Below are 27,405 nucleotides of genomic sequence, written 5' to 3' on the forward strand. Positions count from 1 at the left end.
TATCTATATTCTCTGTACCCGTAGTTTGAATAGGATCAAGCTGTAATGCTGGTTTTGTCATGCAGTTTAGTACAACTCTCTGCAGTTACCAAATGAAACCAAACATTGCTAACTCACTTCACATTCATAAACAGCTGCTTTCCTTTAATTATTAGTAGTTTTCTGTCCTTCCCTTGGAGGTCACCTTCCATAGGAAATGCCAGACAGCTCTAAAACCTCCACTGAAAAGTTTTCCACCCACATTCCGTCTGGCCCTGTCCTGTCTTGTCAAAGCAACTTGGAGTTCTCATGTTGGCAGAGTCCTCAGTTCTCCCCAGGCTCTGTATGTCAATGCAATTGTCCTGATTTAGGTGTTGTTTTTTTTTTAATCTTTCCCATCCTGCAGTGCATTGATTCAGAATTATACAGTAAGTTGATGACTTCAGACTATTGGTGTGTGTTGTGCACATTTGTGTGTTCCTGTGGGCCAAGCTAGACTGCAGTCTGTCTTGCAGGATGATCCCAACATAGATGATAATTGGGATGATCCCAATATAAGAAGCAAAGTTTGCAGATGTTGGGTCAGCCTGTCAGCTTTGTGCCCATTCCTCTGCTCTTCCTGTGTCTCATGTCACTGCTGAAGCAAAACTTAGAAACCAAATGATGTCCAACTTTGAAATATTTCCACATGGGCAGGGCTGTGTCAGCAATGTGCTGTCCTCTTTATACGCAGTGTAACTTCAGGCATTTATTTTAAATATATCACCTTAAAAACAGACAAGAAAAGATGCACACATTTTCCTTATTTAAATTGAAAAATTAATACAGCTGAAGTCTAAATGTGTGTTTTATCAGCACTGATGCCCCTTGGCCTTCCTCCAGTGGATTTCTCTCACTGACATCAGTGGGAAAAAGATGGGCTCTGCACAGTAAATCTAGGAATATTTTTTTCTTCTTTATCCATCCATCTATTTTGGGATGTGCTAAATGCCTGCTCTCTGTTGTAACATTAACATCAGTATGTGGAAACTTGGGTTGCTAAAATAAATCAGTGAAATGCAATATACATGACTTCACATAGAACTGCATGTACATTGTTGAGCACAAGCACTCTGTGTCCGCTGTGCCATGCCAGCTGGACCTGGGGCACTTCCTATTGTGCCCATGGGGTCCTTGAGTGAGGCAGGGGTGAGCTGTGTGCTAAGAGTCTTCTTAGTTGGGTCTTCTCAGTTCCTGATCCAGCAAAATATTTCTTGACTGACATTACTGTGCCTGTAAATTTGAATTCACGACACTTTCACCAGCCTCATAGCACAGGGATGGCTATAGTATATCTCAAAAGCATCTTTTGCATTCTGGGCCTGATTGTTCACTGGGGGCAATGGAATTATCATTTACATAGGAAGCTTCAATTTGTGAGGATCTGACTGTTTCTTTAGTGTTTATGAGTTAATGACACTGCCTCCCATCAGGCTAACGTGGGACATCTTTTTGATCTTAGGAGTTGCTCCTGATTCATGCTACCTGTGAAATTCATTTATTCTTATTTTTGAGGGGAAAAAATGAAGGCAAATAAGGGGGGGGGGGGTGGGAAGGGAAAAGCTGAACATTTACAAGCTGGACTGTGTTTTCTGCCCACAGGGAAGCCAACAGGAGACCCTTATAGAGCTGGATGTTAGTTAAGGTACCAAGAGGGCAGCCCTGCCCCAGCCGCTTTGACCAGCCAAGCCTGGTGTGCCCACACAGCAGCCCTAGTACCCTCATTCATCATCCACGGTGGTCACTGCTGCACACCACGAGGGAGCTGTTCCCATCTTTCTTCTTCCTGCTCAAGAGGTATGAGCTGCGCAAATTCCTTCTGCAGTAATCACCTAAGGGAGAATACAGTGACTGATCTGTCATCCAACGTTTAGAGCTGCTGATGGTGTCTGTTGCTTATTTGTTTGGCTGTTCTTTTCACTGTGTAGTTTAAACAAGAACCATAAGTCACAGGGACACAAGGAGCAGGTTGTTGCGTGTGGGCTCCAGCGGCCAGTTGTTCTTGTCTGAATGTACTGATACGCCCTGATAGTAGCTTATCAATGACAGTCTGCTCAGGGCTTCGTGTTTTTCAGTTTTGTGGCAAGCTTGCAAGGTTACACATATGTACTGAATGAAACATACCCCACTAGTTATTTTTAGAGAGGCCCTAAACAAGAAGCAAATCCTTGGAGTGGTGCTGCCAGAGATGCTTAAAGTTCACATCCAAATTAAAACTGCCAATCTTGGGCTTAAATTCCAACCTGAACTTGAAGAAAACTGTGATCTGTACCTTGAACTTTGTGACAGAAAGACTTCAGAGTATTTTCTAATACCTGAGTGTACATGAATATGGTATAGTCACTTAAAAAATAGATCTTAGATTGAAAAATCTGAATATTTGTCTGGGAATGTAGTACCTGATCTTGCAAAATGTTGTCACAAGACTTTAATTTATAGCAGCTGCCATGGAATCTGAAGAGTCTAATTTATTAGGACTCCCGCTTCTATTACAGCTTTGTAAGCTCTAGTCATGTAATTGTGAACTTGGAGGAGCAAGAAAAATATGCTTATTTACATCACAGATCTTCTTAGTAAAGATCAGTGATGTGTAAGGCTTGGTTTAGAAATCACCAGGATACAACAGGAAGAAAGCAGACCCCTTTTCAGCAATGCCTTTGCACAAAGTAACTGAAAGCAGCGCAGCTGAAGGAAGCACTTGATTTCTTTGCTGAATCAGAGCCTGTATCTTCTTCCTGCCAAGGCAGTGATCTTAACGCCGCTCCTAAATGCACCAGTAACTCTAGAAGCTCTAATGAAAGTCAAGATAATGCCAGAGATTTTATAAATAAGGGTCTTTATTTAGAATACTGTTGAAAACATTCTTGGCAATCACATCGTATAAATATATAAAGTTAAAGTTTGGCACAACAAACCAAGCAACATTAAATATATATTTTTTAATTTTTTCCTATTTTTGTTTTGTTTTTAATTTTAGCTTTTGCTTTGTTTTTGTCTTCTTTTTTCTTTTCTTTTTTTCTTTCTTTCTTTCTTTTTTTTTTTTTTTTTTTTTTGCAAAGCAACTCTTATTTACAATTATACAAAAGGTTTTATAAAAAATGGTCCACAACCTTATTTTGGCCAAAACGGGGAATAAGAAGAAGGATCTCTCATGTCACTGCTGTTGTAGATTTCTGTTTTCTTTTGTATTCAAGAGCCAGGTTCCTATTCTCCAAAGCCCAAATTAAACATCGGCCATTTCCCTGTATACGCTTTTATCTCTAGACATATTAAATAACTTCAGTTTAACAACCAATAAATAACTAAGCGTATTTTGTAGTAATACAGGTGTGAGAAGTTATATAAGGAATTTTGCGTGATATTTTAAAACTGGAACAAGTCTTGAAGTCCTTTCTGTCTAAGAAGGCAGGTCTTGGAGCTTGGCTGAACGGAGCAGTTTGTTCTCGCAGTCTGGCTGGACCTGCCTTTATAGCACTTGGTAGATTGGATTGCTGCTGCTGCTGTCCTGGGGAAGTGGGGTGCAGTTGGTGGGGGAAGGAATTTGGGCTCCACTGTCATTCAGGCTTGCTCCTTCCTGAGGGGAACAGGGACTCCCTTCAGCAACAGCTTCAGCTGGAGGCAGTATGGGACATGTGGAGCTGTCTGTGGAAATCCTCTCCACGATGCTTGAGAGGCAGTCGAGGCTGGAAACAACAGAACTCTTCCCATGCTTTGGGTCTAAAAACAAAGACAAATGGAATCAGTTTATCCAATGAGTACTGAATGTCAGTACAATGTAGTTCTTTCGTGATACCCCAGCAAGTGGCTGAAGTACACAACCAAGAGCATGCAAAGAATCAGAGGAAATGAGTATGAGTGAAGGATACCGGTTATCAGGAAAGGGATTATAATGTGTGAAACAGAGGAGAGACCCAAGTGAAACACACTGCCATTCAGGGAGGATGGATCCAGGGCTTCACTTCAGTCCTTAGAAAGGGAATGGTAGATTGGAATTCCATCAGCCATCTCTCCAATTTGGATGTTACCTGGTTAGAACAGGCTTCATGCAAAATGGGGTTAAGAATAAAAATCAGTTGAAGAGAGGGATGTATACCTAGATGCTATGTTGCAAAACAGGAAATGCAGCTATAACATATCCCCTATACTTGCAAACACGCTTACATGAAATCCAGCGCTTCTGCCAGCATCAGCAGCTCGCTGGCTGGACAGAAAGGCTCCTTCTGCAGCCTGGCTAAGTGAGTGGGGATGGAGAAGACCGCAGGGAGGGTAATGCACTGGCTGTCCCCATCCTCCACGTTCCACACAGCCATATTCTGAACAGCAAATACTCACCATTTGGTGATTCTGTGTAGTAGCTGCTGTCGTAGCTGTTTCTCCTGCGGGAGCTGCAAGGCGGCCCGCTGTACTCCATCTGGAAAAGAGAATAATCTGAGTGAGGCTGGAGGACTGCCTTTTCTGCAGGTCCCAGGAACCACCTGATTTTGTATTTCAGTAGTTAATCTGTGCTGTCGCTCTCAGCTGAAATGCTGTCAAGTTTGTGTCGTAGAACGGAGCAGACAGAATTAATTTGCCCAAAAAAAGGGATGGATTTACACCAGAATTATTTCTGTAGCACAGCCATTCCAAAAGAAAATGACCATCATTGTTATGACTGACGCTGTGGTCTGACCAGAGATGAGGTCTTCCAGCAATCTCATCAGTACTGCCCTACTCCTACGGTCAGTTCAGAAAAGACAGCCCAAGACAGGAGGGAATTCTTTTGATCTAACTTTGGAAGACTTTTCCAAACATGAGTTTCTCTGAGAAAGCCACCAATGTACGTTTTGATTTCCTTTAGTTTCTCTTCCTACTCAGATTTTGTAAAGAAAAGCGGCTAAACCTTGACCAATACATTTGTTATCAGCATATGAATCTATAATGAAAAGGTGGTATTTTGAGGAGGGGATATTTGTGTAACTCTTTTCCATCTGCCAACTATTTCGGAGTCCCAAGTACTCAGCTCAGTGATGATTATCCTCACTAGAAAATAGAAAAAAAAATCCCAGGAAGTTCCCTTGTGGTCCCGTTCTCGGCAGCAGTCCTGCGGCCACCATTGTCCCCTCCCCATAACCCAGTGTTCTAAGCCTGGCCTCTTTTTTTCTGCTGGTAAATGTGTGCACGGGGTTAAGTGAGAGGAGAGCTGGCGTTCTTCATAAGGGTCAAGGAAAACAACTCCCATTTCTTGGGCCATCCTGTTATCACGATAAATGACAGAAAACAAACCCTAGACTTGATCTGTGTGTTTTCCTCTGTAATTCCCACACCTGAGAGGACCCACCTTGCTGCTGTCCTTCGAGGAACAGGCACAGCAGAGCATGAAATCAGAGGTGCCCAGGGGCCTGGCACCCTCCCACAGAGCTCCCTGGCACACAGGGACTGCCTAACCTTCCTCCCAGGAATCTAACTGATTTCCCTTCTCTTCCCAGTGACCTGGCACGTGGGGACCCTGCCTCCCTCTGCTGCTGGACTTCAAGGAGGAAGGACCCCATCTCCCTCCTGGCACACTCACCATGCCATCAGAGCAGTTGGAGCGAGGGCTGGAGGCATCCGACTCCCCGCTGTAGTGCTCCAGCACCGGGTAATAGGCGTCCTCCTGCTCGCGCAGCAGGGCCTGCAGGCTCTCGATGTAGCGGATGGCGTTGCGCAGAATCTCCACCTTGGGTAGGCGCTGGTTGGGGTTGGTGGAGGTGCAGCGCTTGAGGGTCTCAAAGGCCTCGTTGACCTTGCTGAGCCGCCGCCGCTCCCTCATGGTGGCGGCTTTGCGGCGGTCAGCATTGGTGGTCTTCCTCTTGCAGGCCTTGCACGCCCACAGCAGGCAGCGGCCGGCCTGGTGGTGCCCGCTGGGCGCCCGCACGTGCTCCTCCTCGTGCGGGTGCCCGTGGTGGTGCGGGTGATGGTGCGGGTGCTCCTCGGGCTTCAGCAGCCCACCCACGTGCACCAGCCGGGGGTCCAGGTCCTCAAAGAAGTGCATGTCCGTCGTGTTGAAGCACGGGTCATCGTAGAAGTCATCGGCGGCTGCGAAGGAGCAGAGGGAGCCCTCCGTCATCTCCATGGGGCCCAGTAAGTCCATGGGTGCGGTCGGGAGCACGGGGCGAGACGGCGGTCGGGGGGCACGGGGATCCCGAGGGCGGCTGTGCGAGGTGGGCACAGAGCGGGTCCCTCGCGCCCTGTCCCAGGCGAGGCCACCGGCGCGGGCTGCTGCCACCACCGCCGACCCCTCCCCAGCCGCGCCGCCCCGGGAGCGCCGCTCGGGGCCGTATTTATGCCGGAGCCCCCGGCGGGCCGGGGCGGGGCACCACGGGGCGGGGAGGGGGCCGCGGCCGACGGAGCCCCCGGAGCTTCGGCCCCCCGCGGGGAGGGGGGGGAGGGGGAGCTGCGCGCGGCGGCGCGGGGAGGGCCGAGCCGCCCTCGGGTGCCGGAGCCCCGCGCCTCGCCCCGGCGGGACGGCCGCGGCCGCACGGTAACCGCGGGGGCGTCCGCGACGGAACCGGGAGCGTGGGGCAGCGCGACGAGCCCGGTGGGGTCGGGGCTGCGGCGCGGCGCGGCCGCCTGCAGGGGGGGGTAGCGGCCCGCGGCCGTCGGCGGAGCTCGGGGAAGCGGAGGGAACGGGAGCGAAGCGCCCCGTCCGAGCTGCGGGAAGGGGCTCCGGGGCCGTCGGGCTGCTCGCGGAGCGTCGTCCCAACGCTCGCTTCGCCCCGAAGCGATGCGCCGGGACGGCTGCCGCGTGTCTTCCGCCGGCGGGGTGCGGGGCACGGGACGCGGAGCTGTTCTGTCGCGGTGCGGCCGCTCGGGAGCTGTTCTGTCAGAACCCCGCGGGGTGCCCGCAGGACGGGGCCGAGCGCTGGCGTCGGCGGGTCGTGCCACGGAGCTGCCGGCTGTCGGGCAGGGCTCGGGCACGGCTGTGAGTGGGAGGGAGAGGCCTGGCCGAGCAGGCGGCGGGAGCGCGCTGCGGGGCACAGCGGCGGCGGGAGAGCGTGGTTCCTCAGCGGGTGGCACACCTGCGCTATAGTAAGTGACTCTTGGCACGTCGGCTCGGATACAGACGTTTGTGTTTCAGGTACCTCTTTGAACTCGAGGCTCTGCTTGCCGTAATTCCAGAGCCTTTTAAGAGACTGACTGCCTCACGAGTAGCGTTGTGCTGCACGTGGAACTGCACCGCAGTCCGATTGCTTGTGCAATAAGTTTGTGGCTTTGGGCAGCTAGCCTTAGCAGAGCTGGGGATCGGGGAAAGCAGGATGGCTTTGATAACATCTCTCAAGGCTGCTGGAGCCTGGGTGTGGAATATCACTTCAACTGGGAAGTTCAGTTCTTACTCCAGTGTCGAAGTACTGGAGTGCAGCAGTTCAGCTGTGTGATTTCATTAACCATACGATTAAGGTAGTTGTGGGGACTTTTAATCTACCGCGGGCTAAAGTTAATCTCCATTCTGCAATTATAAGTGCTGGTGACATTCCGACTCATTTAAAATCAAAGGCAAAGCTCCCCCTGCAGCAAAGATGAGAGCATCTCAGAAGGTGACAGAACAGCTGGCAGTCGTGTCTGTGGTCCCCACTCCTGTGGCAGCTCAGATGGGCTGACCATGGCGAGTTCTTCTGTTGTTCTGTCGTTCAGCTTTTGCAAAAATTCCCAATCTGCAACCCTCATTTGCTACTTACTTATTCCAAGTAGAGACAAAGATAACAACTGTTAGTCACATTCTGTCATTACCCTGAAGATCAGTTTTTTTTAGTAGATGTTTTGGACTCCGTACAGGTTTGTTCTTTCACTGTATCCAGCGCTGAAAAACAATCCACCCCGAGGACAGCAGCTATCGATCAGCCCTACACATGCAGAAGTGTATCTCCCAGCTGTTCTGAGACAGAGCAGCAACCTCATGGAAGCACTCCACTGTTACTGTAGAGGCTCTTTGATCCGGAAGGAGGGAACAGATTGCTTTAATCTTTACGGAACAGCTAAAATAAAAATAATTTGTATTGGAAATAGTACTTTGTATACAATAACACAAAATGAGAAATAGTTGTATAGTATAACAGCTGTGCATTGGCTGTCAAACATTGGTGCTCGCCATGTTGACCCACTCAGAACCCATAAACTCTCCTCAGATCATTGTTTTCATTTGTGGAAATGGTAATTTTCCTAATATTTAACTAAATAATCTGCCTCTGTGAGCATGCATCTAGGTTACATCTGACCCCAGGAAAAGGCATTTGAGGACTGGCATGCATAGTGGTTAATTTGGGCAGAGTGGTAACAGATGGTGAGACTTGGACAGGCAATACAGAGAGACTGCCAGTAATTGCCCATGAGTGCTCGTAAGTGCATGAGCTCACCTAAGTGGAAAAGTCAGGAGAAAGCCATGACCAGCTGGTGAATTCTGCTCAGAATTGTCTAGCAGTGAAGCTGCCCTTGAGCAGCTTCAACTTGCTTTGGCAGGGGTTTAGAATAGGTCATCTCCACAGGTCCCTTCTGGCCCCTACAGTCCTGCAATGACACATGCCCTGCTGCTGGCACCAAAACTCAAATGACCTTTCTAGTGTTTTGCCCAATGATGGATTTGTCCAAAAGATGTTGTGGGCCAGAAACAAGTCTTGGCAAAGAACAAAATTCCAGGATGCTCTTCTCAATGTTGTGTGGCCAGAGTGGAAACAAGAACGAATATGCCATGATCTCCACCAAGACACTTGTTAATTCCTCACTCTGAGAACAGACAGCAGCAAGCTCCCTTCCCTTACAACTACAGGAATTTCTTACGACAGCATTTAGAAATGCACCATTTTTGGTTCCTGTTTGGAAGCCTCTGTAGCTGTAACTCATAATTTGAAGTAAAGAATAGGTATCTCCAGAGCTTCCAGTTTGAATGCTATATTTAGACTAGTGATGCTTCTGTGGCTATTCTGGATTATTTGGGCATTGCCTTGCAAGAACAGATACAGAGCACACGTATGAGTGAGCACTCAGCAGAGGATGGGGACCTGTGCAGTCGCTTTAAATGCTGTTGACTCTATACCTGTTCCACACTGATCTTCATCTCCTTTTCTCGGGGCAGTTGAAATGAAGTTGAGAAGAGAGTGGCAGGTTGTACTTCCTAAGCTGCAAAGCATGGATCATTCTGTATACAGCAGAAGGGGACTGCTGACAAAGAGATCGCAGGCATAGACGCACTGCCTCACAGCACAAGCATCACATGGACAAGAAAAGCTTCGGTTTATCTATGGTAACTTTTTCAGAGGATAGACTGGGAAAACAGCTGATTGTGGGATTGCCTAAAATTAATAGAATTGTCTCTTCAGGTCCAGAGTCCAGAAGGCATTTCAGGAGAGAGAGGCCTACAATCTGAGAAAGTACTGGTGTGTTTGGTTACAAAGATAAAAATGAGAAGAGTCTCTGGGAAGCACACGCAGCAGTATTTCAAGGAAAAAGAAGCAGCAAGTAAGTCTCACATTGAAAAAGCTTAAACGTTGGGCTCCTTAATTGTGCTGGAATTCATTTGAGGTCTTCAGTGCTGGAACACGGTGCCTATGTTGTAGGTTAACAACTCTTAATGAGGAAGACTGCTGTAGATCAAACATTGCCTCTGTTAGTCACACAACACTATAAGTTTATAATTCAGCTACCAGTTTTGCTCTGTGCATGTGTAGTGAGCTGTGTACTAATGCTGAGAAGGATGGATTCCATTGCTCTTATTCATGTTGAGTTGCAGTCAGTGGAACTAATTGTTGAATAAGGTATGCTCAGTGTGAGGGTGGGTGTTGGAATCCAGCCCAGATGGAAATATCTGTTAAACTACTGCCGTATTTGAGAGCAGCCACCCCAAACATATATCCAGCATGTTACTAAAAGCATTTCAAACCATTCTTGTGGCACAATGCAGTATTTTTATTGGAGAATGCAGGAGATGGTTTTAAAGTATTTTCCCCTTCAACTAAAAGAAAAGAGTTGAGTCACTGTACTAGAAAGATGGGGAAAGCATCAAGGCTGTAATCATCTGTCTTGTGTTGCAATGCTAACAGAAAGTAAGTGGTCTTTACAGAAATGGGTACTTAACTGCAGCAGCATAAGGGAGTCGAATTGTTTACTGAAAATATTTTATCTTACCTTAACGATGTCTTCTGGCATTTATTTTCATTCTGTGGTCTATTGCTTTCATCTTCAGATTCATCCATACAACTTTCTCAATCACAGTTAAGTACTGGTGTCAGTTTGTGTACGTATGCAAAATCTAAGTACTGTCACACTTATAATATAAAATGAGGAATACAATGTGGATGCAAAATGCCATTTTTTAATATGAAACAATTTATTCTCAAGCATTATAGGAACATTGTTTGCAACATTACATATAAGTAAGAATCTTTCAAGGAAGCAAACACCAATTGCATAAAAATGTGGTATATTAAAAACCAATTCACAACCTAGCTGCAGGCAGCTGATGTAGCCAGCTGCTTTTCTAGGTGACCTTGGTAGCCAGTATAGAGAAAGAGAGGCACTCCTGTAGGAGATGAATGGAAGGAATTCAGAATCACAGAATATCCAGAGCTGGTAAAAACCCATTAGGATCTTAGATTCCAACTCCTGACTCCACACAGGACAGCATAACAACTAAACCATGTGCCTAAGAGCATTGGTCTTATTCCTACCACTGAGGAAATGTTTGCATCCTTCATCTTGGAGAAGTATACAACTATAGGAACAGCCAGGTTGTAAGTGAATTGGACTACTTATTTTTAACTGCTACTATGATAGAAATAAGCAAAGAAAGCCTTGTTTTAAAGCAAGTCTTTTTAACAGTTCATTACACTGTGTTAGTATACTAATATAAAATATATAAAAACTGAGAATATAAAACTAAATCTTTGGGCTTTTTCCCATATAGACATTTCTTTTTACTAAAGTTTTTTTTTTATAAAAGTTGCATATACTGCTAAAATAATTTGCATTAGCTAACACTACCGTTTAAGACTGAAGAGGCTTAGAAGCTTTTTGTTTCTAGGAAGAATCGCCTAGATAAAAATGCATTGAATTTTGACAACTTGGGTAACTAGCAACCTTGCTGTCATTTAAACAAGACAGTGGAATGGGCTGGGTTTTGAGCTGTGGCTCAAATGAGAATGAGGGATAGGGTGAAAAAGTGATAAAGCATCACGTCGCCTGGTTCTAGTCTCCAGGCCACCCTCCTCCATACAGGTCTGCCTTTGGAGCTGGACCACAATGATAAAGAAAAAACCCACAGCATTAAAGTACCTCCCTCCCCTGTTTCATTTTTGCTCCTGTGCCATCATTAGTACACTGTGGCAGCATGGCGGTACAGTGTATGGTTGCATATATTGGCCCTATGCTGTTCCTGTGCTGGGAAAATTCTTTCTGTGGTCGCTTCAGACCATCTGAAGCTCCTGCACACTGCTGGAGAGGCGGACAGGGGCTGCACTGCTGACTAGACTCTGGCTCTATGCCTGTTCTGAACTCTTTCTGCAACCGGTCCATAAAGTAATCCCCAAGACTATTTCTGCCATCTTGGGAACAGTCAAGCCTGCGAGCATTGGTCAGGAGATCTCCCATCATCTTGATCTTCCGGATTTTGGGCCCAATAAATTGTTTCTTGATAGTGCTTGCACTATGAGGGTCTGCATTTTCAATGCTTAGGGCATAAAGCTCTTCAAAGTATCGTGTCAGAGTTTTCCACTGTACCATAGCTAGTTCCAGAGCTTTCATCAGACCGACGGCATAGTCACAGTTTGGTTTCTACAAACAAAGACAGAATTACAGTTATTCAGAAGAACAGCTCATCTTACCATATTCACTGTTTTCCTGCAGCTTACCTGGTCCTCCAAAGAAGTCACATTACGATTTAAAACTCCTAGTTTGGAGCTTTTCTATTAGGTTTATAACTCCTATAAAATTGTACCTGGAAATCTATGGGGGTGAATGCAGAGATCTGAAGTACCAACAGAGTGCAAGAAGTTAGAGTAACTACCGCTCATAGTGAATGCTTGAAAACTCATTGCTTGCTACATACCTGTATAGTTTTAGAACAGTAATGGCCTCCTCTTTCTTGCTGGTACTTCATCAAAGCCTCTGCAGCTTTTCTCTCTTCCAGAGCTTGATGCAGGAAGAACTTTGAAACATTTGGTAGAGCCACATGTGACTGATCAAAATATTCACCCTAAAGAAAAAACAAACAAAAACATCCCAGTTGTTAAGATTTGCTTGAAGCATGGCTTTGTCAGGGTCCAGGAGTCTCTTCCAATTGAACTTACTCTACCAGTACAATCACTTCAAAAACATTCATCCAGCTTTCTAAAAATATAGTAAGTTATGGTGTCTTCAGTAAAAAGGCTTTTTACTTCTATTGTAAATCCTTCTGGCTTTTTACTTCTAGAGAGGTAACTTTAGTACTGATACAGTATGTTGTTTGTCTCTACTGACGTTCTCTCTTGGTAGCAGAGACCCTTGGAATACAAACAATTTTTAAGGCATAGTCCCAGTACAGGGAACACAGGTTAAGCTTTCGAAGCTATTAAGATGAGGCAAATTATTTCATAGGTTTTTCTCCTTCTTACCGTCTTGCTCATTTTGACCTGCTGCACTGTGTAAATACAAAGTAATTGTTTCATCCCTTTAGAAAAACCGAGGAAAAGTTAGTCACGCAAGGTGGCGTTTCATTATTTTGATAACCACCGGGAACCATAAAGCATTAAGGAATGTTTGGAAAATGCTGGAATGTCTTATTAACAGTGTTCATCACGATATGCACACATTTTCCTGCGCTCACTTTCACGTTCCTGTTCACAGAAGCACTGAGATCCGACGCTTTACAGCGAGTTCCTGAGTTCCTGGGCACGCTGCGCTCGTGACTTCACGGGCAGAAAGCTCCCGCACCTTCTCAACCGCTAAGGTAACTTTTATGCGCACTGTTAACTGCCCTTAGCACGCTGACATTTTCAACTTTCATTTACCCACCGTCTGTCTCTACACCCCCCGCCCGTCCCGCCTTACCAGCGCCTGCAGGCTGTAGGCGAGCTCCAGCAGGGCGCCGGTCACCCCGCACAGGCCCTCCTCCACGGCGGCCGGGAAGCTCTGCCTCACGCGGCTGCCGGGCAACGGGCGGTGCGCCGGGCAGGCGGGCAGCGTCACGCGGGGCCGCTTGGAGCGCGGCTCGGCCATGGCGGGCGCCGCCATGGGGCAGCCGCGCCTCTTCGCCGCAACGCCTGATATAGCGGCAGGCACCTGGGCCGCGCCTCGCCTCCGCCCGCCTCCCGCCCGACCGGGGGAGGAGGGAGCCGCGCTGCCGCCATTTCCTGCGTGCCCGTGGGCGGCGCGCCCCGAGCCCGGCGGGCGTCGTCCGCTCCGCCTGCCGCTGGCGGCGGGGTCGCGTCAGGTGTCCCAGCGGCGCTCGGTTTGTACGGTAGCTGCCACAGACGGGCTCCCGACCCCTTCGGCTGCCCTGTTGCGCAGATGCAGCTCCGCGTGCTATGCCTTGGGCGTCTGCCTTGCACACGTAGCAGCCGCTGGAGTGGAAATGTGACTCAGATAACTTTCTGTTCAGTGACCTTCTGCTGAGTCAGCTCAATCCTGCGTGCTGCTCCGTGCGGTATTTCTTAGCTGATTATACTGCTCCCCCACAGACCTGTTCTGGGGACTGTGGGTAGCGCTGCTAGCCTGTTGCACCTGTAATTATTATCGGATCTGACTGCCCATCACCAGAGAGCTGGCGGTACAGGGGTGTGAGAGCTGCTCAGCAGAAACCTGCCCATTTCCAGTTTGGTGCCTCCATCTTCTGCAGTATTCTGCCCTCGTTGTTTAACTTACCGTATTTTGGAGTTGGGAATTGCAGAATGACTTGGGTTGGAGTCAACCCTATGCCACAGGCAGGGCTTGCCCCACACCAGCCCAGGCCCCATCCAGCCCGGACTTGAGCATCTCTGGAGATGAGGCGCCCACAGGGCCTTCCAACTCAATGATTCTGTGATTCTCTAATTTGGAATGTAAAAGCAAAATAGAAAGCCAGTTAGCTAATATCTCTGGAGAAACTAGTAGTTTATTTTGTTTGGTGGACCTTAATGTTCAATTTCTGGGCATATTAGTGCATACATACTTATGTCTGTATTAGTAGACTTGATCACATGCTGTCTTTTGGAAATTCATGTCTTTAGTTATCCCATGCCAGTGATGAATTAAGACACAAAGACATTTCCTAAGGCCATATATGAAGCACAAGCCTGATCTGACTCCGGATTTCCTTAGTTCTAAATATTCCTTAACCCCTTGTTTTATGAGAACACCATTCAGTTTGTTTTGCTTTCTGCCTCAGAGAGCTGAAGGAAACACTTGCCATTTCTACCGCAGTTACATCTATTATGGAGAAAAAACATTAGAAAGTAACCTGGGGGTTCTTGCTAGGCAGGGTGCGGTGGTGTCACATGCTGATAGATTCTGGACTGTGGACAGTACCATCTGTTCCAAAAACATGTGATCTCAAATCTTGGTTTTTAAGTAATGCTGTATCCAAGGAGACAGACGCTTTGTTTAATTTCTTAGTTGGCTACAATACTGCAGCGTGACCTGGAATATGGGCAACTGTGTGCTACCAGGCTTTTAAGATCAAGGAACTGTTGGTCAACTGCACTCACCTGAGGGGAGAGCTTTACGTATCTCTTCCAAACTCTGTGCTTTAGAAAAGTTCTTAGTCAGCTGGGGTAACAGTGTCCATATATCAGTTTCATACAAGTGAATCTCTTTAGAGCCTTATTCCTGGATATGAATGTGCTTTACAAGATTTCTGAAAGAACAGATGCCACTGGGATGCCAGGGCTGGATGCTGAGGAAGAGCAAGAGCAGATAGTTCTGCACAAGCTATTGCACCCAAGGGCTCTGTAAACAGGATTAGTGAGAAGGTTGGCCCTCCTTATTCCCGTAATCCAGGATTATTTAAATGTCTCAATTTATTTCTGTGATTTGGGATGATATTGACACAGCACATTTTAAAATCCTCGAAGTGGTATGGCTGAGTGGGAAGCCAAGCAACCACAGCATGGTATGCAGAACTGCAGTTCATGTTCCAGAAAAAGAAGCTCCTGTAGAATGTGCCCCTCCTCTGAATTTGTTGGCTGAGTGAGCTGAGTGTAGCAGAGAGGACAGAGCTATTGTCAGAGGGCTTCAGCAGTCAGAAATATTTTTTCTGCTGAGAGTGCTTTGCAAATATTTAATTGAATCTGGCTCATTTCTGCTTTGATTCTCTGTCATTTAAAGCTGTGTTTTGTTACCTGGAGATCAAATTGTCTTCTGTAACCATAGGTAGCAAAAATTGTGGCTGTTGCTTCTGCCCAGCCACCACCTGTTAACTGCTTTCTAGCTGTGTGCTTTGTAAGTGATATATCAAATGCTACCAAATATTTTTCATATGTGATCATTCAGTGCCCATTAATAGCAATAGTGAAGATTGAAGGCTACATGAGGAAAAAACTGTAAATAAATGTATGATATGTATGCCTGTAAATTAGCCTTCTTCATTCATGATTTTATTTCATAATTAAGTGAAACCTAAGCTCTCTGGCAGGAAATGGAGAATGGTTCATACCAGCACCCATGAATTCACAATCTCATCTATTGAATGTGAAGCCACTTTACCCATTTATCCATATGCTTTGCTATGCTCAACAGGTGCTTCATTTCACTGTTTTGTCTGATCCCACTCTGTTTCATTTCCCATTTTGCATGGAAGAAAAGCCAGCAAGACTTCTGAGTTATTTGCCTTTTTGTTCTGTATGACTCATAGAGTTAAAAAAGCAGCTTGAAATCTGGGCTTTCTTAAGAACAGTCTTAGAGTAAGAGTAGTCATCAGCAAAACGTGGGGTGGCCCTGGGGTGACCACAGCCCTGTGACTGAGCTCTGAGGTGGTCATCTGGGATATATTTTTTGTTTTTGTTTCTCTGAGCAAATGTAAAGTGTTCAGGAAGGTCCACTTTGCTGTAGTGCTGTGAAATTGGTATGCTTTAGCAGTACAAGATAAGAGCTTCTCAAAAGTATGAGCTAGAATGTAGTTCCTCTGCAGTGTGTATCTTATTCTTGGTATCAAACAGAGCAGACAGGAGCCTATTTTTGTGGCTCATATGTACTGAACATTACTGTGTGACTATGCAATATCTACTATTTATGAATTCCATTTCCTAAAGCCAGGTATCACACTGAAATCCTGTACGCAAATATTTAGATTCATTTTGAAGTCATTTTAGATGTGCATTTTTCTGGAACTTGCCTCAGATACTCCAAAATTTTGTTTTCCATTGCTTTCCTTTTCTAGGGAATTAGAGCTCTGTTTTTCTTCTGTTCACTGATATTTTTGCATATGTAATACATCAATTATTGCAGAGTTAGAAGCCAGTTGAGGTATATGAGGGTGTCTTTCAGTTGTCATGGAATGTCTTGTTGACCATTGTCTAGCTTTCCCACTTTGCATCAGCAGCTGGATAAAATTGTGACATTGCAGCTGTGACGTAAGCTTTGCCTTGTTTATTTAGTTGTTGTTTGTTTGCTTGTTTGTTTAGTTCCACAGGCTGCTTTTTATTTAAGTCTGCATCACACGGGTGTGAAGAATTTGGCCGATCCCTCTTTCTTTTTTTTGCGATGAAATTCTTTCTTAAAGAACTTTCCATATTCTGGATAAACAAAACCAGTGTGTTCCTTAGAGAAATCTTTGAAACTCTGCTGATTAAAGTCTATCCTTTTCTTTAACTTTGTCACAGAGCAGGTCTGGAAGGGTTTCCCAATTCATGCTGTTTCCTCTTTGCAGTACCTAAATGAGGGCCTCTGTAATTAATGCTGTCTTTTCCCTTCCTGCAGAAGAGTTTACTTCAGGTGGCCTGGAGCAGAGAGGAGGCCTTAGGTCATCCCTGGTAGGCTGAGTGCAGCCTGTGCTGGAGCCTCTGTGACTGTGTGCATGCTCATAGGCTCCTTAATGCTTGCTCCTCTGGTAAAACTGTACTGCAGACACTACTAACTTGTTACTACCAGCTGTATAGCTCCATTTTCCTTTGAGCACATGTCACTTTTTCCAAAATAGTGTTACATTTTGGCAGTTTACCTACACCAAGTTTCCTCCCCCGTCTCTCCTCCTCTGAGATACTGCAATTGTTATTTCAAGTTATATTTAAAAAAAGCACTGGACAGCAAACTTAAGGTTCGTCAGTGCGATCTGTCCATGGTACATTGTAATTCCAGTCACTTATTGGAGGTTGAAGCTACTGAGTCTTAGTGCTGGAGCAAGTATAAAGGGATTCTGAGGAATTTCTGAAAACATGTGGTGTGCCCCAGGCAATGCGTTACATAAGGGGTCTGTGCAATCCCCAATTGCCTGGAGTCTCTCACGGTTTGTATCCCTCACCCTTCTTGTTCTGCCTTGCTTTTCACAGCGATGAATAAGAACCTGTGCTTGTTTTTGGACAAATGAGAAAATAAGACTTGACGTGTTGGAAAAGGCACTGCCCTTTTCTGGTACAGTCTGTGCCACTGAAGTCAGTGGCTGCAGGTAATGTCTTTCAGGCCCTGTGAACTCTGGTAGGTGCACTCTGTGCTCAGCAGCCCTTGAAAGAGCATCAGACATCTTTGAGATGAGCGTGAGCAGATGCACTCTGTACTTTTTCACAAAGTTTGAGCTTGCAGTAATATTTGCCAGTAGTAAACATCTCCTGTTGAAAGTCCAGGAACCCTTCTTTGTCTTGCTGCTCTGTGGCACTGACAGTCAGAATTAGTATCCCTGCTGGTACCAAGAGCACCTGCTTCCTAAATGCAGGGAGTGGAATGGTTTGGCTGATGCCGTTTACTGCTTGCCTAAAGAGGGAAGGCATTGAGGCCACAGTTGTGGTGAGAAGTGTACAAGATGTTGCAGGTGAAGGGGAGATTATTCCACATTTTTGGTTTTGCATTCACCAGAAAGTTGTGAGTGAGCCATAGTCACAGTTTTTATTTGAGGAAGAACCCTCTCAAAGTTTATATGAAGCTGAGCAAAAAATGATTAAAAATCATTAAAAAATGCCCTGGGGACACATCATTGCAGCTTTCCAGTACCTGAAAGGGATTGTACAAGGAGGAGGGGGACCAACTTTCTATGTGGTCTGATAGTGATAGGACAAGGTGGAATGGCTTGAAACTAAAAGAGAGGAGATTTAGGTTAGACATTAGGGAGAAGTTTTTTACTGAGTGTGGTGATGTGCTGACACAGGCTGTGCCAGAGAAACTGTGGGTTCCTCCTCTCTGAAAGTGAACAGGGCCAGGCTGGATGGGGTCCTGGGCAGCCTAAGCTGGTGGGGGCAGCCCTGCCCACAGCAGGGGGGTTGGAACTAGATGATCTTTAAGGTCCCTTCCAACGCAGGCTATTCTATGGTTGTGTGATTTTATGATTTAGGGGAGGTGAGTCAGACAAAACAGAAGTGAGTAACTTCCCATAAACATCACAGACCTTAAAGACTATGCTAATCTCCAGTGAAGTGAAGGTGTAGATCTTTAGGGTGTCCATTTCCCTATCATATTCTGCCTAATTTTAATGATTTTTGATATATTATAAGGTTCTTACAGTGACGAGTATTAGATTGTTGTCTGCTTGCAGCAAACCCTTCTGCAAGGTTCAGACAAATACAAATTGATTTTGATTTTATAATCTTTGTGCAGAGGACCTGTTGATTTGGGCGTTAGCATGATTTCCTTGTAATTACGAGATACAATGTAGGGTGGATCTGGCTCTTGTCCGCTAAGGCAGCCGGCAACATTAACTGGTAACCTTGGAAAGTTACTCTGGTCTGTAGGACTCTGTGGCATTGCCCACAGTGGTGCAGTGAAGGGTTTTCCTTCTTGATTTTTAAACCACCAGCTCCTGTTGCTATCTTTTGTATAATTCAGAAATTATTATGCTGAGCATTTGACACTCTCACAGACCCTTTTTTTCTCTCTGCTTGAAATCCCACATACCAAGCACCTGCCTGAGGCGAAGACAAAAAAATTAGCTTTGATACTCCAAAATGGGCTGCATAAATCCTGTGCAGCTGGTCTGCATGAAATGTGCCCAGTGACAGCACGCCACAGAAGGGATTCCAAGGTTTAGGGAAAGCTCTGGGTCTCTTGGATGCTGGGAGGGTCTTAGTGCTTGTGCTGTGTGGGCAGTGACATAGTGGTATCAAACTGCTCAGCATTAAGCGTGCCATCACTATGCAGTTCCCTCAGGCATATGTGCGGACAAAACAGATGCGTAACTGGGACACATTGCCTTCTTTTGTATATTTAGATATGCTTTGATATTTTCCAGCTTGGGAGTTGTGGTTAAAGCCTCAAAGGGAAGAATCCAGGAGTCCACAGCAGCTGAGCCTGTGTTTCTAGCACTGGGCGTTCCTGTGCCGTGCACTGAATGCAGGAAGCAAATGGTGTCAGTGAGTCTGAACTGCAGTGTTTGTCAAGGGAAATTCTCTGAGTCTTATTTAAATGCTAAAGCCAACACAGTAGCACTGACACTTGTGTGTATTTGTGGTGAAGTCAGTGACTGTTACAAATATGAGACTGTTTTTTCTGCCTGTGCCATTCTGGCCACCAGCTCTGCTCCTTGAACTGACTCTGCTTTGCTTCGTTCTGTAATATAACCCAGCTGGGACATGGTCCCAAGTGGGAAGTGACTCAAACCAGTCAAACCTCAGAAGGTCACGAATGAAAAGAAGTGCAGTTCAGGAAAATAAATGTTAGAATACAAAGCTAGGGAAGTTGTGACTGGTGAATACGAGCAGCTTTAGCAAGGTCACGTTTTCCCCTAACAGGGCATTGTGAGCACTTTTGAAAGCCTACTATTGCTCAGATTTTATGGGCAGAGTGCTCCTGGCAGTGTCCTGCAGGGACACCTGTGTGAGTCCTGCTCTGCTCAGGCTGGAGGGGGCTCCCCTGTTCTCCTGAAACAGGCACTAGGATCACTGCCAGGAGTGAGTCCAGATGTGTGGAATGGTTGTACAGAGCTTGGCTGGCAGCACTCAGGAGGGAAAAATCTTGGAGGCTTTCATTAATCCAAACCTATCAGTAAGACTCCGAGAGGACAAAAACAGATTTGTACACATTGTGTCATACACCAGCTTCCAGCAAAATGAAAAGAAAGTTTTCCTTGGAGGCAGCTGAGCCAATAGCTGCTTCTGGCAGGGTTTCCTGCACTCTTCCCTGATCATTTTCTCATGGCCATAGATTGCAATAATGCACTGGGCTTCATGGACCACTGGCCAGAGCAAGTACATGGCCATTCTTGTGAGGTTTGGGCCAACAGACTTCTCTTAAGGGACTATGAGGGGTTTTGTCTGATGTGTCTCAGAACGGGATCGTCCATGTTTCTGAGAAAGGATGCTCACGGTCTAGACTCTGGGATGCAAACAGGACATTAAGATTCCTTTTTCTTTTTAAAAAAAGTTCAGTGCAGAGCAAAGATAGGAGGTGAAAAATTCCGAGGAAAACCAAACAGAGAAGAGAAGCAACACTAAGAGTGGGCCAAATCCTTCACTGGTGTCTATGAGCATTACTCATACAACTTCAAGAGAGTTCATGATTGAACTGAGCATGTACCAGCTGAGGACCTGGCCCATAATGTTCTTTATAAAGGTCTGATTCCTCCCCAAATAGTTTTTCCCTTTCTCTTCAAAGAGGCACCTGTTGTTGGTGGAGCTGTTGATGATACTGGATTAGTGCACATGTGGTCAGCCCGCTTGGCCTCGGCCCTTTGGACCCAAAATGAACTCCAGCTGCTGTTGCCCGGAGCAGGTGCTTCATCCAGCCTGAGCAGCTGTTTGAATGCACACTGTCATGGCCAATAGGCGGGGTAAGTCCCCTAAACTACCAGGGGAAGAGCTGGTCAGCAGGAGGGAATGAGAAGGCACTGTGCCACAGAGATGGGTTTCTTATACCCAGCATTTAGGAGGGAGACAGTGTTCCAGCATATCATGGTGGAACTGGGAAACAGTGGCTGACATTCTGCATGCAACATGCTCTCATGACCCAGTGATGGATGCTGGTTCCCAAAATGAGGCTGAGAGACCTATAAAACACCAGTAGGACCCTGAGAAATGCTGGATCTGTAAGAGCCTGAGTCTGTCTTGTCAGGTACGTGGCTGTGTGAGACATTTAGAGGACCGCTGGCATCTAACAGTTGTTTAGTGTTTGCAGCCATTGGTTCTAAGCTCTAAAGAGCTGCCTGGCAGAGATGAGATAGGCACAGAGCAGTGTGTAGGGTGATATCTGTGAGCTGCGACAGCTTTGGCTTCACACACACGCTGCCAGAACCAGCGGAAAGAGAAGAGGACAAGCAGAGAGAAACTGGGGTTAAGATGCAGCCACAGAAGCAAAGGGGACTGTGCCAGGTCAGTAGTAGGTGAGGAGATGTGTGGGCATTCAGAGATAGGGAATGTTGGAGGGCAGCAGCCAGAGTTTGGACAGAGTAGAGCAGTGGCAACCCAAGGAGGGTTGGAGTGAAGGGAGCAGGGGAAGGATGCAGGTTTCTTCTTTCTACATTGCATATGGTTTTGGTCAGATCCTATCAGCCAGGCTTCTCATTCTGCATGCCTTTGCTGATTGCTCAAGCAAGCTCTCAGTGAACCCCCACATTTCATTTTTCATTACAGTGTGGCCTAAGCCCAGGAGAAAAACATGAATATTAGAGGCCTCTCTTTGTCAGGAAATGGGATTTCCGCAGGTGCTCAGTTGCAAATACTGTGCATGCTTCTAAGGCTTGGCACATGACGTTGCTAAATCCTGATTCAGGATGCAAGAATGTCTCATGGCCCCTGCCATGTAAACTGTTGTCCACCCATGTTTGGAAGTCAGCCCTCGGTGATGGCACTAGACAAGTATGGGTGAAATGAACAGCTTGGCTTCAGCACTGAGTAAGACTTGTTGAACACTGTAAGCACAGATGGCCCAATTCACATTTTGAATAACGAATATTTTGTCTTTCTCTGCAGCTAGTGGTGAGAAGCTCGACAGTCTTTCTTCAGTTCCTTTCTGCCAACCCAGGATTTGAAAGAGTGGCAAAGTATTTCATCCCTTCACAAGACTGGGTAAGCTTAGTAACAGTAATGGTCATAGGATTTAGTAGTTGGGTAGGGATAGTGATAGAAGGATGGTTGGACTAGATGATCTTGTAGGTCCTTTCCAACCTTATGAACCTATGAACCTATATGGAATTACATAGAAAAACTCCAGATCGCCAGATGTACTGATTTAAGATCATCTGTGTGGTGGTGTGGAAATTATTTCCATTTTGTTTTCTTGCCACTTGAATTAGTTAGGTTATCCAGCTGACTTCAACTGGTTTGTTCTTCTGAATGGCTTGTCCTGTTACAGACCTGCACAGTTTCTGTCTCAGTGTAGTTCTTCCATCAGGTATTCCTCCTGTATGTATTGCTTCCACATTAAAAACAGAGGCTTAGAGAAACAGCGTCAGAAGCTCTCCGTACATGAAGGAAATACTCAAGGCTGTTAGATGAATAGGTGCATTAGAAATAGGTGGTATCTGCTCATTCTGTGCTCATGGCCCTTGGACCTGTCACTGGAAAGAAACGCTGTATGTGACTCTTAGAAGTGCCCAGTAGCATGACTGGGTGCCACAGACCCCAAGTACTACTTCACTGGGGGTGGAGTGGTAAGTGTTGTCCTGCCTTCTTTGTCTGCATTCCTCTTCCTCAGCTTTCTTGTACTGTGGTACGAACTCAGCAAAATGGAAGTACAACTTTCTACTCCTTTTAGTGTGGTAAATCTGAAAAAAAAAAAAGCCCACCAAAAAAACCCACACAAAATACCATTCTCAGAGCAGCCCAAGTCCTCATTTAAATATGGCAGCACACTTAATCTTTCTTTCCAGAGATTTTTAACCACTTACACGTGGATGGGACCTTCCTAACACCGATTTAAATGGAATTAGGTACAAATTAGTTTTGCAGGTCTGAGCTGTTATCAAAAGGGTGTGTGGTAATGTCTGGTGTGAGGAACGACAGAGTGAAGCATTTTGGACGTTGCAAGTCATAACTTATTAATTGCTGGATTAAGACTAAGGAAGGAAAGAGCTTTTTAGCAGTCCTCCACATTTTGGGCATCTGGAAAACAGTGTTTCACGTCATATGAGGCCCATGTTATGGTGTTGAGGAATTTGCAATTCAAGATCAAAAATACTGTAAGTGCCCTTTTACCCTACAGCCGACAATTAGCTTGCTGCCAGTAAGAAAAACAATCATTAAGTGGTGAGTGAAAGTAGCATCAGAAATGGACCCTGACAGAGTGGCAACACACAGCTAGGCCGAGGGACATTCTTCACACCTGCTGTGGTGCATAACAGTAGCTGGCTGACTTAACCCGTGCCTCTACAAGCAAAGCATTGTGCTGTGACACAGTCTGGACAGCGATTGGATTACACACCAATTAGGTCTTGGGCTTCTCTCTGTCAGTGTGGACAATGAAGAATCAGAGAAGTGGACATGAGAGCTTTAGCAGGCCTTGTGCTCTTGAACGGTGGAGGATTAGTTTGTAAATGGTAAATTGTGTTGGGGCCAACAGTTGTAAAACTGAGCTCTGCCCTTCTGCTGCCTCAAAGGCACGGGCTTTGCAGAAAACCCCTTCTTCCCCCTGCTTCGACCGCCTGCTGTGATTTGGGGAGGGTTGGATATGTAGACTGCTCCTCCTTTTCTCTGCCAAAGAAGGAGGAAGGTGCTGGTGCATTCATATGAACTTTGCCCATCACTGTCTCTTGCTATCTGCTGTTAGAAAGGGCATGGGATCAAACAAGTCAGTCTTCTGCTATTTCCACATGGATGCAGAAGTTGTGTGATTTACCTCTCACTGAGGTGCAGCTGGCTTGCTCACTGCCTGGTGGTGGATGTCCCTAAGAGCTGATTTAAGTCAAAGTATATCCTTTTTCAGGAGGTCCACAACAGGTCTGAAATGTTGCAAGTGTTGCATCCTTTCCCTCTTGTCATCTGCTCCCACGTGACTGCAGAGCCTGTGCTGTGCTCTTAGCTCAGCCTGCAATTGTTCCTTGTGATGGAAGTTAGTACAGAGCTGGCACAAAAGACTTCACATATGATAACAATATATGGGTTTATTGCTTTGATTCCACTGGGACCAGTTGCTCTATAGACAGGAAGCAAAGGTGGCAAATCCTCTTACATCTTCTCCCAATATTCACTGGAAAGTCTATGTCACATCAACCTCTTTGGTTTTTTGGAGAGGTTGAGCTTTTTTTGTTTTTAAAAAAAGCAGGTTAAACCCAAACAGGAGAAACAGCTGCATCACGTGTTGTGGTTGAGAGTGCAGAGCATTCCCATTCTGTCTGATCTTGTGCTTCCACTCCCTGTACAAACTGAATGTGACAGCTATTGGCACAAGTGTAGGCACTGAGATGGGCAGGAGTAGTTTGCAATGCCAGACATTTTCCTTATGGACTTATCTTGTTTTCTAGAGTCAAAGATTCCCCTATGGTAAAGCTGACATCTTAAAGTAATGCAGAAGATAGAAGGATGTAACTGCACTTGACCTGAACTCGGGTTAGGTATGTCTGTGATTCTGTTGTACCTATCTTGAAGTTTGCCAGTGAAAAACAAAGTATATGATAAATGAAAATATGACTTCTAATCTGCAAGTACAAAAAAAAACAACACAAAAAAACAGCCCAAAACATCCTGTCTTTTTCATAATAATCCTTACCTTCCAAATAATCTGAAGGCACACTGACGCTTATCATCACAGTGAAATTCTACAGGGCTGTTCTTATTAGTGGACTATGAATATAGAGCTGATTGCATATGTGAAAAACCACTTTCTTGTAGTATTCTTTGCTACTGTAATAAGCAATGCTGTCTCTCCCTACAGACTTTACATAGAGTTGGCATGTTTCTTTTCTGAGCTGGGAGGCAAGGAATACCAGAATACTTTGAGATTGTAAAGGGGGACTTTTGGTTATGCCATTTAAAAATAATTCTTTGCATTCTCTAGTTGGAACTGAGAAGAAAATATATATTTCATATTCCTAAAAGCAGTAGCATATTTGCTGTAATGCAGCATTTCAGAGTAATGTGTTCACACACTGCAAGTTCCAGAAAATTCCTCAAATGCATTCAGATATCTAATAGGTGGAAAATTATCAGTACCTCTCAGAAGGTGCTCGCAGTTGTGTGTAGTATATAGAAGTTGGCTTGGGCTGGTTAGTTTTTTGTGTTTTTCTTCAAAAGAAGTTCAATAGAAAGTCATGCGTGGGATGAATTAAGCTGTTGTTTGACATAGGCAGCACTGGTTCCTGATGGTTCATTTTTAAAAGCAGAGAAATAGAGAAAAATAGAGAGTTATTCTAAGTAGCCACTGTTTTGTTCAACATGGAGTATTTCAATGGTAATATGAAAATGAAAAATAGTCATTCACCAGTGCTGATACAGGATTGACAGGGGTTAACACCACTGACATCATGCTGGAACTGTATAGCATTTTGTCACTGGTTATTAATGCCCTGCTGCTGGGAGACAGACAGTGCCAGCTGCCAGTTGGTGCGGTGCTTCTCTGTGGGTGCACCTCACCCTCTGCTCCAAAAGACTGTGAGTGCCTGAGGATCTGCTCCCTGCCTAGTCATCGCTCCTCTGGCACAGGAGGAGAGGAGATGGTGCTGCAGAGCCATGTTCAGAAGGCACTGTTGACTTGCATTATTCAGATCTTCATGACTGAAGACCTTTGGGGGGAAACAAAGCTGGAAATTCAGACAAAACGTGCATGGGAATTGTGTCATTAGGCTTGGGGAAAAAGCCTGTGTTCATTCAAGAGTGCCTTAGAGTTGGGGACACCAGTGGAAAGAAGTCAGAAATGAATTGAAGGAGAAAAACCCTTGAGAGGAGGGGGAAGGAACTTTGTAATGTCAGAATGATGCTGAATGTGGAACAATTAATTATTTTTGACTAAATCATATTCATTATACATCCAGATTTGTAGATTTAGCTCACTCACTTAGGGCTAGCTATTACTTTGTGTAAACACCTTTCAATTACATCCACCGGGGGGGAATGAAACAGATACGTAAAGGTGCTCTACATCAGTGTAGCGTATCAAATTGAGAAGGGCGTTTTTAGCAGCCTGTACCAAACAGAGGTTTAAGCCCATGTTAGATTATTCCTTAAGTGTATCGTTGTTATGACAAATCTGAAAGGAGCTAAAAGCATTTCAGTAGATGAAAAAAAGGAAGCTTTTATTTCCTTCTCACAGCCTGGAACCAAAGTGGGATTGTCAGATGATTACATTTTTAATTACCATCTGAGGATCAGCACTATGGAGAAGATTGCAACTGCAGTTGTCACAGAGGACTATGTTAAGGAAAAACACAAATAATACATTGAGGCTGTTCAGCAGTAGAAGGCCTGATGGTCCAAGGACACAGTGATGACAACTGCAATCTATTGCATTCTCTTTGGTACTAACAAAAAACAAATGCATCATTGCTTACAGACCTTTTCTAGAAGAGAAGATGAACTTTCAAGTGCACGAACCTTAGGATTGGGAACAAAATTTCATTCTTAGTTTTGCACACCATTATTAGAATTAAATGGAAAAATCAATGTAACATACTGCAGGTGCTTACCAGCTATCTAGCTTAATACCCAACAGTGACTTGTATGGACATCTTCTATGGTCACTTTTATAGAGTTCACTTTACAAGTAGTCTTCATTCAGCTGCCTAATCCTCGCTGCATCATCCTACACCAAACCAGCAGGAGCAACAGCTGGAAAAGAGCAGTTATTCCCCCCTACACAGCACTGAGAGATGGTATCTGAAGCATCGTGGTCTTTCTGGTGCGAGATAGACTTTGTCATGCAGGAACAGGCCACTCCAGAGGTGGGGGGCTGTGTCTGTTGAAAAGAGAGGGCAGAGTGGACATCTTGTCTACCACTGCCTACAGCCACCTGCTGGGGGGGATACATGGCAGGTGAGGGCTGGGCTCATACAGATGGAGAGGGAACAGACCCAGCCCAGTTGGAGCTGGGTGTTTGAGAAAAATATTCTTCAGGTGTGTGCTAGGCTTTGGAGCTGGAGCCCAGAGAGGAGGTGGAATCATTTTAATGGTAGCTAATTAAAATAACTCATAGTTCTTCCCAATAGCCAAAACTTTTCTGATAATTATAAAAATGTATAATAAAAAATTGCCTAACTCCAGACACGACTCTTTTGAAGAGCAGCAGAGAAAAAATAAATAAATAAATCAATCAATCAACCATTGGAATTCTCTGTTTCCTCAAGAGGCTCTTATTCACTGGTCTCTTAGCATTTGATTACTCTCGTGCTCTCCTGGTAAATAACATTTGCAAGAGCTCAGTTGC

The 27,405-nt window shown here is 45.4% G+C and overlaps 2 protein-coding genes and 1 long non-coding RNA gene across 4 annotated transcripts; 1 reads left to right on the forward strand and 2 right to left on the reverse strand.

The window, feature by feature from the left end:
* Positions 1–3,002: 3,002 nt before the first annotated feature.
* MYOD1 (myogenic differentiation 1) lies at positions 3,003–6,272 on the reverse strand. The gene is made up of 3 exons (XM_065755243.1): positions 5,567–6,272; positions 4,351–4,429; positions 3,003–3,735 (listed from the first exon to the last, which is right to left on the reverse strand). Exons 1-3 carry the CDS (start codon positions 6,125–6,127, stop codon positions 3,485–3,487), a joined length of 891 nt encoding a protein of 296 aa, XP_065611315.1. The 5' UTR covers positions 6,128–6,272; the 3' UTR covers positions 3,003–3,484.
* Positions 6,273–10,337: 4,065 nt separating this feature from the next.
* LOC136060581 (ferritin light chain-like) lies at positions 10,338–13,236 on the reverse strand. Its single transcript, XM_065755250.1, has 3 exons — positions 13,051–13,236; positions 12,071–12,217; positions 10,338–11,796 (listed from the first exon to the last, which is right to left on the reverse strand). The coding sequence occupies exons 1-3, from the start codon at positions 13,231–13,233 to the stop codon at positions 11,290–11,292; spliced, it is 837 nt and encodes a 278-aa protein (XP_065611322.1). The 5' UTR covers positions 13,234–13,236; the 3' UTR covers positions 10,338–11,289.
* On the forward strand, positions 12,894–26,847 carry LOC136060582 (uncharacterized). Of its 2 annotated transcripts, none has more exons than XR_010623374.1 (4): positions 12,894–12,949; positions 22,023–22,118; positions 24,512–24,601; positions 26,296–26,847. It is a non-coding gene; the product is annotated as an uncharacterized LOC136060582 (long non-coding RNA). The 2 variants fall into 2 exon arrangements; XR_010623375.1 differs by lacking the exon at positions 12,894–12,949 and adding an exon at positions 17,501–17,578.
* Positions 26,848–27,405: the final 558 nt, after the last annotated feature.

The sequence above is a fragment of the Cyrtonyx montezumae genome, unplaced genomic scaffold (assembly GCF_038088225.1).
Source record: "Cyrtonyx montezumae isolate F1298 unplaced genomic scaffold, pur_monq_1.0 scaffold_10, whole genome shotgun sequence".
Taxonomy (NCBI): Eukaryota; Metazoa; Chordata; class Aves; order Galliformes; family Odontophoridae; genus Cyrtonyx; species Cyrtonyx montezumae.

Bases quoted from the DNA above. Each gene is read 5' to 3' on its own strand.
- MYOD1 (XM_065755243.1), bottom strand. From the start codon at position 6,127: ATGGACTTACTGGGCCCCATGGAGATGACGGAGGGCTCCCTCTGCTCC. The intron at 4,430-5,566 runs GTGAGTGTGCCA...TCTCTTTTCCAG, and splicing joins CCAACTGCTCTGATGGCATG to ATGGAGTACAGCGGGCCGCC. The intron at 3,736-4,350 runs GTGAGTATTTGC...CTTTGTTTTTAG, and splicing joins CTACACAGAATCACCAAATG to ACCCAAAGCATGGGAAGAGT.
- LOC136060581 (XM_065755250.1), bottom strand. From the start codon at position 13,233: ATGGCGGCGCCCGCCATGGCCGAGCCGCGCTCCAAGCGGCCCCGCGTG. The intron at 12,218-13,050 runs GTAAGGCGGGAC...TTTTTTCTTTAG, and splicing joins CCTACAGCCTGCAGGCGCTG to GGTGAATATTTTGATCAGTC. The intron at 11,797-12,070 runs GTATGTAGCAAG...CTTTGTTTGTAG, and splicing joins ACTGTTCTAAAACTATACAG to AAACCAAACTGTGACTATGC.